Source organism: Coregonus clupeaformis, chromosome 19 (genome assembly GCF_020615455.1).
Source record: "Coregonus clupeaformis isolate EN_2021a chromosome 19, ASM2061545v1, whole genome shotgun sequence".
NCBI lineage: Eukaryota > Metazoa > Chordata > Actinopteri > Salmoniformes > Salmonidae > Coregonus > Coregonus clupeaformis.
The window spans coordinates 26,713,571-26,729,323 of NC_059210.1; the positions used below are offsets into that span (position 1 = coordinate 26,713,571).

At 41.9% G+C, this 15,753-nt stretch overlaps 1 protein-coding gene across 1 annotated transcript in view; it reads right to left on the minus strand.

Moving 5' to 3' along the window:
• Positions 1-287: 287 nt before the first annotated feature.
• LOC121531752 (sodium/hydrogen exchanger 10) overlaps positions 288-15,753 on the minus strand; it is a 31,366-nt gene continuing 15,900 nt past the window's right edge. The window contains exons 15-28 of the mRNA XM_041837171.2: positions 12,891-13,010; positions 12,571-12,766; positions 12,254-12,448; positions 11,412-11,561; positions 11,148-11,199; positions 6,182-6,330; positions 5,917-6,042; positions 5,694-5,792; positions 2,362-2,514; positions 1,811-1,948; positions 1,359-1,547; positions 992-1,121; positions 728-762; positions 288-627 (exon numbers count right to left, since the gene is read on the minus strand). Of these exons, the coding sequence (XP_041693105.1) occupies positions 604-627; positions 728-762; positions 992-1,121; positions 1,359-1,547; positions 1,811-1,948; positions 2,362-2,514; positions 5,694-5,792; positions 5,917-6,042; positions 6,182-6,330; positions 11,148-11,199; positions 11,412-11,561; positions 12,254-12,448; positions 12,571-12,766; positions 12,891-13,010 (1,756 nt within the window). The 3' untranslated portion in view covers positions 288-603. The remainder of the gene's footprint in view (positions 628-727; positions 763-991; positions 1,122-1,358; positions 1,548-1,810; positions 1,949-2,361; positions 2,515-5,693; positions 5,793-5,916; positions 6,043-6,181; positions 6,331-11,147; positions 11,200-11,411; positions 11,562-12,253; positions 12,449-12,570; positions 12,767-12,890; positions 13,011-15,753) is intronic.

Genomic DNA, 15,753 nt, shown 5'->3' on the forward strand with positions numbered 1-15,753 from the left:
ATAAACTATTTATATAAGCACTATTCTACCCTATTTTCTCAGATATTTCATTTCACGTATTGTATTAATCTCAAGATAATTACTCCTAACATGACATAGATTCAGGGCACTGTTTGATTAATCTCTTGTTTTACTGTAAGTACTCTTTGTGACTGGTGTCTCAACTTATTGCTTCCAACGTTATTCAATGGTAAATTCAAGAGTTTGACAACTGTCTTTAGGGAATCATTCCAAACAAACCTGGGGGCCTTTGCTGTTCAATTAATGTAGGTATTCAAATGCTCATGTGCTTTGGTAGTGCAGTGTTTATTTTCCTAAAGTAGATTTTGGATTAGTCAAACGGCAGTTAGCATAGCTACTGCACAATAGTTGTGCCTTGAACAACTTGGATGACAAGTAGGTTTGAGCTTAAAACAGTAACACACACATGCTATATGCATTTTTTTTTTTAATAAATCAGTACTGTAAATGTTTAAAACATATGCTTATATAAGTTTGACAGATTCAGGTTGCCTGGTCGGTTGTGTCGGCCTGTCTGGGCAGCAGCTGCACTGTCATATCCCATCATCATGTGGCCTTCTTAAGTGATGAACGACTTCTCTTTTAAGGACCCTCCTCAGACATCACCTTCACAAAGAAAGACGGATGTTTCTCTCTTGGGCCACTTTCACTTCATTAATGTGTTAAACATGATAAGATACAGTTCATTACATTAACTTATGCTTACTGTTCTCAGCAGCCCTGAACTATCATCTCTAGATGCTACCGGGAGAGAAAAAGGAGAGTCTGATGTCAATTCACTTGCAATACTTGTAAAGCTAGAGGTGTTGGTCGTTGTACTTAATTGATATTCTATCTAAAGCCCATTTGAAATAATCCTACTGAAGGGCTTGGTCATAATGTTAGTTTGGCATTCTGCCGATCTTACAAAGACGTGCATCATTCTAGGTTCATAAGAGAGCTGTGAGGATGTCTGTAAGCCCTCATTCACCTCTCCTCTGAGCTGCATGTCTCAGACAGGGAACACTGTCCAGTCTTGAAAGCTCCGAGACGGTCCGCTTCATTTCAGAATGTGCACTTGGCACAATCAACAGTTTGGTTGTGTTTGCTGTACCCAGTACCTATACCGAGTTGAGTTAAAACAAAATATGTTAACACTTTATCTGAATAAAGAGGTAAAAACAATAGAAAGACATTCAATAGAGCAACTTATCTGAGGATGTTGACCATTTTTAACATGACATTGTTGCACTGGCAATGTTTCCAGCAGGTGGCACTATTTCCCAGTCAGTGAATGTCAAGTTGACTAGTGTAGCCACTGTATGAGAAGGTGACAGCTGACTGAGTTCTATAGTAACCTGGTGAGTTGTCCTGCTGATGAGTGCTGGGGCGTTGTAGGAGCACTGGGACGCAAGGTCATCACAACTCCCATAGATCACCACCACATCCTCCATGGTGCCGTCATACACGTCAAACTTCCTGTTCACCTCCACGTCTACCAGATAGGCCCGGGCCAGATGAGAACAAATCCTGTGGTAACTCCATCCCTGGGGGTGAGGAGGATTTTGTTCAAATTAATTTGGAACTGTCTAACATACTGTCTGTCGTCCGCTGGTTCTACAGAATGCTAACTCACACTCTCAATCTGTGCTGTGATTATGGCAATTTTCTTTGTTTAACTTTATGGGCATGCTACAGTGGATGTGTAACTTGCAGAGTGTGAGACTCCCATTTATTTCAATGAAACCTGGGCGTAAGCAGTTTGGCTCTTTACTACATGTTGCACCATAGAGTGCTAAGATGGTAGTACCTGATAGATAATGTGCTCCATGAAGGTGCTGGTGCTGATTTCCACTGCCAGGGAGCGCCAGATCATATACTCTAGAGACGGGAACTCAGGGAAAACATCAAACGCCTCAAACAGGGATTCGATAGCAATGAAGCAGGTCTGGAGAAAAACCATGGACAAACAATCAGGGATATTATATACAGGGAAACAATGGCGGATAAGGTTTTCCTAACAATTGTGTCTCCATGGTTATGTGGAACAGTTGTAGACGAGCCCTTATGGCTGGTTTATCAACCTCACAGTGACGTTTTTGCACTCAATTATCTATCTATGTTGTGAAAGATCATACCCTTGTCTGACCCAGCTATTATCAGACAGTGGAGTGGATATTCAGTTACTTGGGCTTTCTCCAAAAACTGCATCAGATACTGACCACTTTGTCCATTCTATTCTCATTACATTTGTACTGATCTGACCTTTGAGATTGGATAAGGTTCTCAAACACTTGTCTTCACTGACATACTTAGGCCATTTCATGTGAACAAAGTTTAGTAAATGAACAGTAGAGAGACCTGAGTGGCTGTCTCACAGGTGACCGTCATCTCCATAGGCTGCTGGGTGAGACAGTTGAGTTCTCCCATGATGGCCCCACAGCTCCTGTAGTCTGTCAGTCTGGTCTTCTCCTTGGGGCTCTTGCCTCCAAGGTTTGGGCTTCCTCCAGTCATCTGGGATACAGTACAGTATAGAGATTCACATCCATACAGTATAAGGTTATGATCACAGAGCGTCAATCAAGTGTTTTTGGGCTTGTTTGATGATTAGGGGAGCTTACGATACAAGACCAGCATTGGGTATAAATTACCTTATAAATAATAAAAATATCATCGACATAACAGAGATACAGTGGCTTGCGAAAGTTTTCAACCTTTGGCATTTTTCCTATTTTGTTGCCTTACAACCTGGAATTAAAATTGATTTTTTGGGTTGTATCATTTGATTTACATAACATGCCTACCACTTTGAAGATGCAAAATATTTTTTTGTGTGAAACAAACAAGATATAACACAAAAAAACAGAACTTGAGCGTGCATAACTATTCACCCCCCCAAAGTCAATACTTTGTAGAGCCACCTTTTGCAGCAATTACAGCTGCAAATCTCTTGGGGTATGTCTCTATAAGCTTGGCACATCTAGCCACTGGGATTTTTGCCCATTCTTCAAGGCAAAACTGCTCCAGCTCCTTCAAGTTGGATGGGTTCCGCTGGTGTACAGCAATCTTTAAGTCATACCACAGATTCTCAATTGGATTGAGGTCTGGGCTTTGACTAGGCCATTCCAAGACATTGAAATGTTTCCCCTTAAACCACTCGAGTGTTGCTTTAGCAGTATGCTTAGGGTTATTGTCCTGCTGGAAGGTGAACCTCCATCCCAGTCTCAAATCTCTGGAAGACTGAAACAGGTTTCCCTCAAGAATTTCCCTGTATTTAGCACCATCCATCATTCCTTCAATTCTGACCAGTTTCCCAGTCCCATGCCCACAGCATGATGCTGCCACCACCATGCTTCACTGTGGGGATGGTGTTCTCGGTGTGATGAGAGGTGTTGGGTTTGCGCCAGACATAGCGTTTTCCTTGATGGCCAAAAAGCTCAATTTTAGTCTCATCTGACCAGAGTACCTTCTTCCATATGTTTGGGGAGTCTCCCACATGCCTATTGGCGAACACCAAACGTGTTTGCTTATTTTTTCTTTAAGCAATGGCTTTTTTCTGGCCACTCTTCCGTAAAGTCCAGCTCTGTGGAGTGTACGGCTTAAAGTGGTCCTATGGACAGATACACCACTCTCTGCTGTGGAGTTTTGCAGCTCCTTCAGGGTTATCTTTGGTCTCTTTGTTGCCTCTCTGATTAATGCCCTCCTTGCCTGGTCCGTGAGTTTTGGTGGGCGGCCCTCTCTTGGTAGGTTTGTTGTGGTGCCATATTCTTTCCATTTTTTAATAATGGATTTAATGGCGCTCCGTGGGATGTTCAAAGTTTCTGATATTTTTAAATAACCCAACCCTGATCTGTACTTCTCCACAACTTTGTCCCTGACCTGTTTGGAGAGCTCCTTGGTCTTCATGGTGCCGCTTGCTTGGTGATGCCCCTTGCTTAGTGGTGTTGCAGACTCTGGGGCCTTTCAGAACAGGTGTATATATACTGAGATCATGTGACACTTAAATTGCACCCAGGTGGACTTTATTGAACTAATTATGTGACTTCTGAAGGTAATTGGTTGCACCAGATCTTATTTAGGGGCTTCATAGCAAAGGGGGTGAATACATATGCACGCACCACTTTTCCGTTATTTATTTTCTTGAATTTTGAAATCCAAATAAAAATCAATTTAAATTACAGGTTGTAATGCAACAAAATAGGAAAAAACGCCAAGGGGGATGAATACTTTTGCAAGGCACTGTATTTCAAGGTACAGCTTCCCAGCTTCCATTTCAACAACCGGAAACCCTTCCATGTAAAGTATAATGTAAAAACGTAAGTTGGGGTTGTGTACATTTAATTACGCCTCTTGAAGAGGATGTATCAACCAGCGTCATCAATGTAACCCAGGGAATAAGGATGGGAGCTCTGAGAAGAGGATACTGCAGTTGAAGTGTGACAGCTGGTCTACATCATAGGTAACAAAAAATGTGCTTTTATGCCCATCTTGCTGCTCCATGACTCACAAAGAGTCATAGCGCTTATTACACACTCAGTCTTCATACAATGTGAAAATGACCTGTGACGTTGTAAAGTTTAAACCATTCTAGGATAAGGGGATGAAACTAAAAACCGCAGCAAAAGGCAATTTCTACAGCGTGATTGAGACTGCATTCACGGTCACCGCTGCATGTCGTCTCAATCAGAAATGTTGTTTAAATTTCTATCGCGGAATCTGTAGCGCTTCAGTGTTACAGATTGAATAGAGCCCTAAGTAACAAAGGGTTGTTTGTGCTTTGACAATTTTATGACCTTGATATTTACACAATTAAAACAATTATAAAATACTGTACTACAATACAATCCTTCTACTCCTTAGAGATTGTTGTTGCACTTAACATTTCTATTTGAGACTTCCTTTTCTAGATTATTTTCTACTATCCTTAATAAAGCTTCAACAACAAATTGTCCCTGAGGGTCCTTTGGCTTACTGTATCTTCCAAATGAGAAATTCTATATAAAGAAAATGTAGGAAACGTGTTCATCAATGTTTCTGAACATTGTTTAATATCATGTCCTGAAACCAATGCCTTATACTGCTTTAAAAGCATGAACGTGACAATGATTCTTTAATGATGTAATAAAAAGTCCAGTTTTGTATTCAGAGGCAAAGGAACAAGAATTGGTATAGAAAATGAGCTGATATTGAAGTGTAAGATCACAAGCTAAGTAAAGGTGTCTGTACAAAGAGAAGGCTATTATCCCCTGCCTTTCAAAATGACCCATAATTGCAGTGTCACACTGTAATGTGTTGAAATAGCTTACATTGTGTTCCATTTTAAGGTGACCAAAATGACAAGTGATTATGTGTAATTTCCACATATTAATAGCATTGACTGTATACTTGATGCTGTGTTCTACAATATGATGGAGAGAGGTAATTAGCTCACGGAGAAGACTGGGAAAGAAACTACTGGTGAGTAGTAGGCTATTTAATATCAGCCAGTCATTATTTAGTTTGCTATGAAAATAATGTGTCATGCCAATGACATTCATTCCCAACTATCACGTTCAGCAGCTATGTTTCAAGTTTGTGGTTTTTGTGTCTGATCATATTACAAATTTAAAACCGCTTGATACAAAAATGGGAATGCATTTTCAGAACATTAACCATTGATTAATATTCCTTTTACTATTACCGCATATCAGTACCTTAACCATGCCAGAGACAATCAAGTGTATTCCTTGAGGGTCCTCATTTTCTTGTATGATGGTGTCTCCAAAGTCAAAGAAAAGAAGCTTGGCCACTGTCTGAAATAACACAATAAATAGATTGTTTATATTTTTTTTTTTACATGAAAGAAACATTGGTATAATACAGAAAATAAAAAAGCTTGTCATTCTAAGGCAAGGATATGGGAGATGTGTGCTCTACCTTGATGAACTGAATCTGGGTGCTGTCTTTGTTTAGCCATGGCAGATTCTGCAGAAGCTCCTCTGCTGTTGCTGCTGGGATTGTTGGTGGAAATTTGATCAATTTCTTCATTTTTATTTCAATCATCTGCCAAAGGGAAAAATGTAACATTCATTAATTTAATGTGTCAATAATAAAACTACCTTTCTGAATAGTCAGAGGTAACAAAGTATATATATTTATTGGAGGTATTGTAAATGGCAGAAGAGGAGCAAACTTAAAGCACCTTCTCCAGCTTTGATGCCTCTATGTCATCTAAGAGCCCCCCGGACACGAGTGTATGGATAGCGTCTCTCTCACTGTTCAGCACGGCTCGTATGGCCTGTCTGGTCTTCACCGAGATGGCAATCTCAGGATGGTCTCTCTGCAGCAAGCCTGAGAAAAGATCCCACAGAGTCATGTCCTCAGTCACTCTCCTGTCAGTTGTAAACTTAGCACATTGTGTGTAAGCTTGCCATCAAATAACAAAAAGAACCTGAGATGCACTGAGGGCTACATAATTCTATTTCACAAATAAAAAATCAAGCTCTTTTACATATACTTGTAGTGTGTAATCCTGCTTTGTGTCTGTGAAGACTCCCTAAGGTCACCACAGATCTGGTCTTTCTAAATGCTAATGAAAGGTGTTATATAGTTTTCAGAAAGACGCATCAATCTCTTCCAGCAGGAGAGCATGCTGGGAATCTGAGAAAATGGCTCCATGAGGCATTATTACCACAGTATCCTACTGAGCCCTTGTGTTCTCCCAGAACACATTTAGGTCCCCTACTTTGAGGAGTCACCTATGTCCTTTTTCTGTCTTTGATGGGGTACAATGGACTGGTAGTTACATCCCATACCTTTTCTCCAAAGCCCTGCTAGCTTCCAGATACCACGGGCCCAATCATTAGTATTTCATGATGTGTTCCATTTCCTTTGATGGTTGTATCTAAGAAGATAGTTGCTCTAAAAGTACACAGACTTGATCCCCCAGCCTGCTCCCTCTTTCTCTCTCTCAAGTAAGTTTGGTCAGAACTTAGGTCCGTACCAGGTACAACCCTAAATCCGTAAACATGGGCACCCTCATAGATATCATCCTGACTAATTTACCCTCTAAATACACCTCCGCTGTCTTCAACCAGGATCTCAGCAATCACTGCCTCATTGCCTGCGTCCGTAATGGGGTCCGCGGTCAAACGACCACCCCTCATCACTGTCAAACGCTCCCTAAAACACTTCAGCGAGCAGGCCTTTCTAATTGACCTGGCCCGGGTATCCTGGATGGATATGGACCTCATTCCGTCAGTAGAGGATGCCTGGTTGTTCTTTAAAAGTGCTTTCCTCTCAATCTTAAATAAGCATGCCCCATTCAAAAAATGCAGAACTAAGAACAGATATAGCCCCTGGTTCACCCCAGACTTGACGGCCCTTGACCAGCACAAAAACATCCTGTGGCGTACTGCATTAGCATCGAACAGCCCCCGCGATATGCAACTTTTCAGGGAAGTCAGGAACCAATATACACAATCAGTTAGGAAAGCAAAGGCTAGCTTTTTCAAACAGAAATGTGCATCCTGTAGCACTAACTCCAAAAAGTTTTGGGACACTGTAAAGTCCATGGAGAATAAGAGCACCTCCTCCCAGCTGCCCACTGCACTGAGGCTAGGAAACACTGTCACTACAGATAAATCTACGATAATCGAGAATTTCAATAAGCATTTTGCTACGGCTGGCCATGCTTTCCACCTGGCTACCCCTACCCCGGCCACCAGCTCTGCACCCTCCGCTGCAACTTGCCCATGCCCCCCCCCGCTTCTCCTTCACCCAAATTCAGATAGCTGATGTTCTGAAAGAGCTGCAAAACCTGGACTCCTACAAATCAGCTGGGCTAGACAATCTGGACCCTTTCTTTCTAAAATTAGCCGCCGAAATTGTAGCAACCCCTATTACTAGCCTGTTCAACCTCTCTTTCGTATCATCTGAGATCCCCAGAGATTAGAAAGCTGCTGCGGTCATCCCCCTCTTCAAAGGGGGTGACACTCTAGATCCAAACTGTTACAGACCTATATCTATCCTGCCCTGCCTTTCGAAAGTATTTGAAAGCCACGTTCACAAACAGATCACCGACCATTTCGAATCATACCGTACCTTCTCCGCTATGCAATCTGGTTTCCGAGCTGGTCATGGGTGCACCTCAGCCACGCTCAAGGTCCTAAACTATATTTTAACCGCAATCAATGGAAGACAGTACTGTGCAGCCGTCTTCATCGACCTGGCCAAGGCTTTCGACTCCGTCAATCACCACATTCTTATTGGCAGACTAAATAGCCTTGGTTTCTCAAATGACTGCCTCGCCTGGTTCACCAACTACTTCTCAGATAGAGTTCAATGTGTCAAATCGGAGGGCCTGTTGTCTGGACCTCTGGCAGTCTCTATGGGGGTGCCACAGGGTTCAATTCTCGGGCCGACTCTATTCTCTGTGTATATCAATGATGTCGCTCTTGCTGCTGGTGACTCTCAGATCCACCTCTATGCAGACGACACCATTTTGTATACATCTGGCCCTTCATTGGACACTGTGTTAACAAACCTCCAAACGAGCTTCAATGCCATACAACACTCCTTCCGTAGCCTCCAACTGCTCTTAAACGCTAGTAAAACTAAATGCATGCTCTTCAATCGAACGCTGCTTGCACCCGCCCAACTAGAATCACTACTCTCGGCAGGTCTGACTTAGAGTATGTGGACAACTACAAATACCTAGGTGTCTGGTTAGACCGTAAACTCTCCTTCCAGACTCACATTAAGCATCTCCAATCCAAAGTTAAATCTAGAATCGGCTTCCTATTTCGCAACAAAGCCTCCTTCACTCATGCTGCCAAACATGCCCTCGTAAAACTGACTATCCTACCGATCCTTGACTTCGGCGATGTCATTTACAAAATAGCCTCCAACACTCTACTCAGCAAATTGGATGTAGTCTATCACAGTGCCATCCGTTTTGTCACCAAAGCCCCATATACTACCCACCATTGTGACCTGTACGCTCTCGTTGGCTGGCCCTCACTACATATTTGTCGCCAAACCCACTGGCTCCTGGTCATATATAAATCAGTGCTAGGCAAATCCCTGCCTTATCTTAGCTCATTGGTCACCATAGCAACACCCACCCGTAGTATGCGCTCCAGCAAGTATATCTCACTGGTCATCCCCAAAGCCAACACCTCCTTTGGCCGCCATTCCTTCCAGTTCTCTGCTGCTAATGACTGGAACGAACTGCAAAAATCTCTGAAGCTGGAGACTCTTATCTCCCTCACTAACTTTAAGCATCAGTTGTCAGAGCAGCTTACCGATCACTGCACCTGTACACAGCCCATCTGTAAATAGCCCACCCAACTACCTCATCCCCATATTGTTATTTATTTTGCTCATTTGCACCCCAGTATCTCTATTTGCACATCATCTTCTGCACATCTATCACTCCAGTGTTAATACTAAATTTTTATTATTTTGCACTATGGCCTATTTATTGCCTTACCTCCATAACTTACTAAATTTGCACACACTGTATATAGATTTTCTATTGTGTTATTGACTGTATGTTTTGTTTATCCCATGTGTAACTCTGTGTTGTTGTTGTTTTTATCGTACTGCTTTGCTTTATCTTGGCTAGGTCGCAGTTGTAAATGAGAACTTGTTCTCAACTGGCCTACCTGGTTAAATAAAGGTGAACAAATAAAATCATAAAAATAATAAAACAAGCATGACTAGAACAACTTAAACTATACAGAAGTTAAAATGATGGTACATCTTTAAAGCATGATTGGCTAGCAGTGCATTTTCCTCCATTAACCAAGGTACACACTTAGAATATCACACATTATACCACAGATAGAACAATGAGACAGATATTTCACCGGATGTATAAATGTGAAGCATTCTGCTTAGCGTTTCCACTCACTACCAAATATGGTAGTGAGAGGAAGCCCACTGGCCGGCAGTGGGAGAAGATGGGTGAAGATGGAACGAGATGGATTTTGGCTGACATTCTGCACATTTTCTCATCGATGAAACATTTAATCTCAATACAGTTTTCATTTCCCAAAACTAAAACCTGGACTAAGTTTGGTAGACTTTCCCCTTTGCAAAGGTTTTTAAAAATCGCGTTGTTTAGAAGGAAAGCATATGCGAATTGATTTATTGCACACCCGCACTTCACAGAGGAGTTCCTAAACGGACATACGCAAATGTATGCTAGAACGCGCCAATAGGATCTCGCTAGCTCTTGCTTGGCTCTGCCCACCTCCTTGTTTGTTCTGCCCCACTATGACTAATTTGTTCCCATTGGAAACGATAGGCTGTGGTCTATCTTGGTTTAGTTATAAAAATATTTGATTATACCACGGTACTGTTGAATACTGTTTTCTGATTGGCTTGAAAGGCATTCTAGAGCGTGCATTATTTCCTATAACGCAAGGTATATTTGCACTGTAGAATTCAATGGCTATAGTTCATTCATGTTTGAGCTGCTTTTGAAAACAAAAGTCGAATTGAAAACATTATTGGCATTGTTGAATTAGATTTTCATAATAGCAAGCTAGGACTGATGGTTTGGTTAGCTAAACTAGCAAGTCTGTTTGGTTGGTTACCACGGCAACTACTTTAGCTATCTAGTAAACTTGCTAGCTACTTCAGTGGATGTTGTACACATTTATACCTGCAAATGAACACAATTATATCGGCAAATGTGTTAAATTATAGCCATGGTATAAAGGGGATAACAAACTCAGAGCTCTATGTGTTCTCTGGAAAATAATGTAACTCGGTGGAAGGTCAGTTCCACTCTGCTAGTGCATCGTGGAACACGTCTTCCATGTTGTTCATTAGCCCCTCGTTGATTATCCCTTACTTATACCGGCCCCTCCAGAGCATCAACATCAGTCCATTGAAGGATTCTGTCAATGTTTCATTGAATTATTTTTTCATCTATATCAATTTAGTGGAGATTCAATGTAGGATAGTTGACATGTAAATAGGACTGAAGGATTGTTGCTGTGAAAGATGTTGGTTAGTTAAAGCCAACTATACTATATTTGTAATCCCACAGTGATCCTAGTTAAAGTGATGGCCTTTATTTAGCATGACTGATATACTGTAGATACAGACAGTGTACATGCAGTAACATTGCTTGTCTGTCTCCCCTACTCTCTTACCAATCTCCCTGACAGCCTGCTGGCAGTTTCTCTCCAGTATACTTCTCAATTTCTGCAACACAAGATGAAGTGTGATGTACAAGATCCCAACACATTATAGGGCTATGGAGTAATTATTCTTTGGCTAGATACATCTCTGTGTTGCAAAAAAAAAGGTAGGTACCCAAGATTTCTTTACTATGAGAGGTCTAAACATGATATCATGTTGTGAAAAGATCAACAGCTGTTGTTGTATACTATACTGTAAATGTAATTTCAAAACACCTTAGATATGCTTTTGTCATCAGAGATATGGTCAATGATCTTGCTTATGTGCTCCTCTCCGATGACATAGCCTTTCCCGATGTCATACCCAAAGCTGAGCTGCTTATGGATCTGACGGTTTATGATTTCTATGAGCTTGGGAATGATGATCTGAAACACATACATTCAACAATAGATTATTTAGATTCACAGCATTTCTGAAAGTAACTGGATAACCCTAGAAAAATGAACTGTAAAGCTATTTCGAATATACACTGAGTGTACAAAACATTAGGAACACCTGCTCTTTCCATGACATAAATTGACCAGGTGAATCCAGTGAAAGCTATGATCCCTTATTGATGTAACCTGTTAAATACACTTCAATCAGTGTAGATGAAGGGGAGGAGACAGGTTAAAGAAGGATTTCTAAGCCTTGAGACATTTGAGACATGGGTGTGTATGTGTGCCTTTCAGTGGGTGAATGGGAAAGACAGAATATTTAAGTGCCTTTGAACGGGGGTAGTAGGTGCCAGGCGCACCGATTTGAGTGTGTCAAGAACTGCAACGCAGCTGGGTTTTTCATGCTCAATAGTTTCCTGTGTGTATCAAGAATGGTCCACCACCCAAAGGCCATCCAGCAAACTTGAGACAACTGTGGGACGCATTGGAGTCAACATGGGCCAGCATCCCTGTGGAACGCTTTCGACACCTTGTAGAGTCCATGCCCTGCCAAATTGAGGCTGTTCTGAGGGCAAAAGGGGGTGCAACTCAATACTAGGAAGGTGTTACTAATATGTTTTTTTACACTCAGTGTATATCACTGGTCATAGATTTGATGGTCCCATCAAGCCATAGCATACCTTCACCAAACGAAGTGCCCTGGTAAGGCGGATCATTTTAGACACCTTCACAATTTTTATCATGTGAATATTGACAACATATGCTGTGGTTTCAAAATAATGGTCCAGGAATATGTCAACACAAGCCAAGATGATAATGAAGAGGTCGAACTGGTTCCAGTGATTGAAGATATAGGCCTTCCTCATGGCCAAAGCCTGTAGAACAAGAGGAAATGTGTCACAGAGGGTCTTAAAATCAAATGTCTGACATCATGTGAATGTATTGTATATTAGATGTTCTTTAGTTGACATGTATTTAGTGTAGGCCTTTTTCCTGCCTTCAGTATAGCCTCCACAAGATAGCCGCTGAAGAAGATGTAGTTGATAACACTGAGTTCTATGTTATGTTTGTCACTGATCGCTGGGATGAACTCCAGGATGATGGGGAAGATGTTGAGGACAATCAATGCATAGATGAAATACTCAAAGGGGAGGCTGAAGACAACCTGGTAGCACCACTTGAGCATCGCATTCCTGAAATACAACATACCGTTGAGTAAATTATGTGTCATTAGAGCAGTTATACAATACTGTTATTTCACTGAGTAACCTGGTGGTCTAAATTCATTTACAGTAAATCTCAGCTGTGCTTCATTACCTTGATGGTTTAAGTTTATCAAGCTTGACATCGTACAGCCAGTCCTCTAGTCTCCTCCGAAGAGACACAAAAACACCTTTCAGCTCCCAGTATTTCTTGACATCCAGAACACTCATGAACCTAAACAAAGACAGAAACATATGCATTGCTCTCCCAATTTTTGCAATCCTTTCTTCGCCCATATTTAAACAGTCCTCAATATATACAATGCATTTGGAAAGTATTCAGACCCCTTGATTTCTTTCACATTTTGTTACGTTACAGCCTTATTCTAAAATTGATTAAATAGTTTTTTTCCCTCATCACTCTACACACAAAACCCCATAATGACAAAGCAAAAACAGGTTTTTAGAAATGTTTGTAAATGTATAAAAAAATAAATAATGAAATATTACATTTACATAAGTATTTAGACCTTTTACTCAGTACTTTGTTGATGCACCTTTGGCAGCAATTACAGCCTTGAGTCTTCTTGGTTATGACGCTACAAGCTTGGCACACCTGTATTCGGGGAGTTTCTCCCATTCTTCTCTGCAGATCCTCTCAAGCTCTGTCAGGTTGGATGGGGAGCGTATCTGCACAGCTATTTTCAGGTCTCTCCAGAGATGTTTGATCGGGTTCAAGTCCGGGCTCTGTCCCGAAGCCACTCCTGCGTTGTCTTGGCTGTATGCTTAGCTTCATTGCCCTGTTGGAAGGTGAGCCTTCGCCTCAGTCTGAGGTCCATAGCACTCTGGAGCAGGTTTTCATCAAGGATCTCTCTGTACTTTGCTCCGTTAATCTTTCCCTTGATCCTGACTAGTCTCCCAGTCCCTGCCGCTGAAAAACATCCCCACAGCATGATGCTGCCACCACCATCCTTCACCGTAGGGATGATGCCAGGTTTCCTCCAGACGTGACGCTTGGCATTCAGACCAAATAGTTCAATCTTGGTTTCATCATACCAGAGAATCTTGTTTCTCATGGTCTGAGAGTCCTTTAGCTGCCTTTCGGCAAACTCGAAGCGGGCTGTCATGTGCCTTTTACTGAGGAGTGGCTTCCGTCTGGTGGAGTGCTGCAGAGATGGTTGTCCTTCTGGAAGGTTCTCCCATCTCCACAGAGGAACTTTGGAGCTCTGTCAGAGTGACAATTGGGTTCTTGGTCACCTCCCTGACCAAGGCCCTGTCTCAGATTGGGTTTTGCTTTCTAAATCATGTCAAATCAATTGAATTTAACACAAGTGGACTCCAATCAAGTTGTAGAAACATCTGAAAGATGATTAATGGAAACAGGATGCACCGGAGCTCAATTTCGAGTCTCATAGCAAAGGGTCTGAATACTTATGTAAATACATTTATTTTAATTTTTTATATACAATCGCAAAAATGTCTAAAAACCAGTTTTTGCTTTGTCATTATGGGGTATGTAGATTGATGAGGATATTTAAAAATATATATATTTTAGAATAAGGCTGTAATGTAATGAAATGTGGAAAAGGTGAAGGGGTCTGAATACTTGTATATGAACTCATATTTCCACTTTCTAAAAATTAACCATACATCATAGCTACAAGTGCATTCGGAAAGTATTCAGACCCGTTCACTTTTTCCACATTTTGTTACGTTACAGCCTTATTCTAAAATTGATCAAATTAAAAATGTTCCTCATCAATCTACACACAATACCCCATAATGACAAAGCGAAAACAGGTTTTTAGAAATGTTTGCAAATTGATTAAAAATAAAAAACAGAAATACCTCATTTTAATAAGTATTCAAACCCTTTGCTATGAGACTCGAAATTGAGATGTTTCTACAACTTGATTGGAGTCCACCTGTGGTAAATTCTACAACTTGATTGGAGTCCACCTGTGGTAAATTCAATTGATTGGACATAATTTGGAAAGGCACACACTTTAGATAAGGTTCCACAGTTGACAGTGCATGTCAGAGCAAAAACCAAGCCATGAGGTCGAAGGAATTGTCCGTAGAGATCCGAGACAGGATTGTGTCGAGGCACAGATCTGGGGAAGGGTACCAAAACATTTCTGCAGCATTAAAGGTCCCCAAGAACACAGTGGCCTCCATCATTCTTAAATTGAAGATGTTTGGAACCACCAAGACTCTTCCTAGAGCTGGCCCCCGGGCCAAACTGAGCAATCGGGGGAGAAGGGCCTTGGTCAGGAAGGTGACCAAGAACCCGATGGACACTCTGACAGAGCTCCAGTATTCCTCTGTGGAGATGGGAGAACCTTCCAGAAGGACAACCATCTCTGCAGCACTCCACCAATCAGGCCTTTATGGTAGAGTGGCCAGACGGAAGCCACTCCTCAGTAAATGGCACATGACAGCCCGCTTGGAGTTTGCCAAAAGACACCTAAAGGACTCTCAGACCATGAGAAACAAGATTCTCTGGTCTGATGAAACCAAGATTGAATTCTTCGGCCTGAATGTCAAGCGTCACATCTGGATGAAACCAGGCACCATCCCTACTGTGAAGCATGGAGGAGGCAGCATCATGCTGTGGGGATGTTTTTCAGCGGCAGGGACTGGGAGACTAGTCAGGATCGAGGTAAAGATGAACGGAGCAAAGTACAGAGAGATCCTTGATGAAAACTTTCTCCAGAGCGCTCAGGACCTCAGACTGGGGTGAAGATTCACCTTCCAACAGGACAATGACCCTAAGCACACAGCCAAGTCAACGCAGGAGTGGCTTCGGGACAAGTCTCTGAATGTCCTTGAGTGGCCAGCCAGAGCCCTTACTTGAACCCGATCGAACATCTCTGGAAAGACCTGAAAATAGCTGTGCAGCGACGCTCCCCATCCAACCTGACAGAGCTTGAGAGGATCTGCAGAGAAGAATGGGAGAAACTCCCCAAATACAGGTG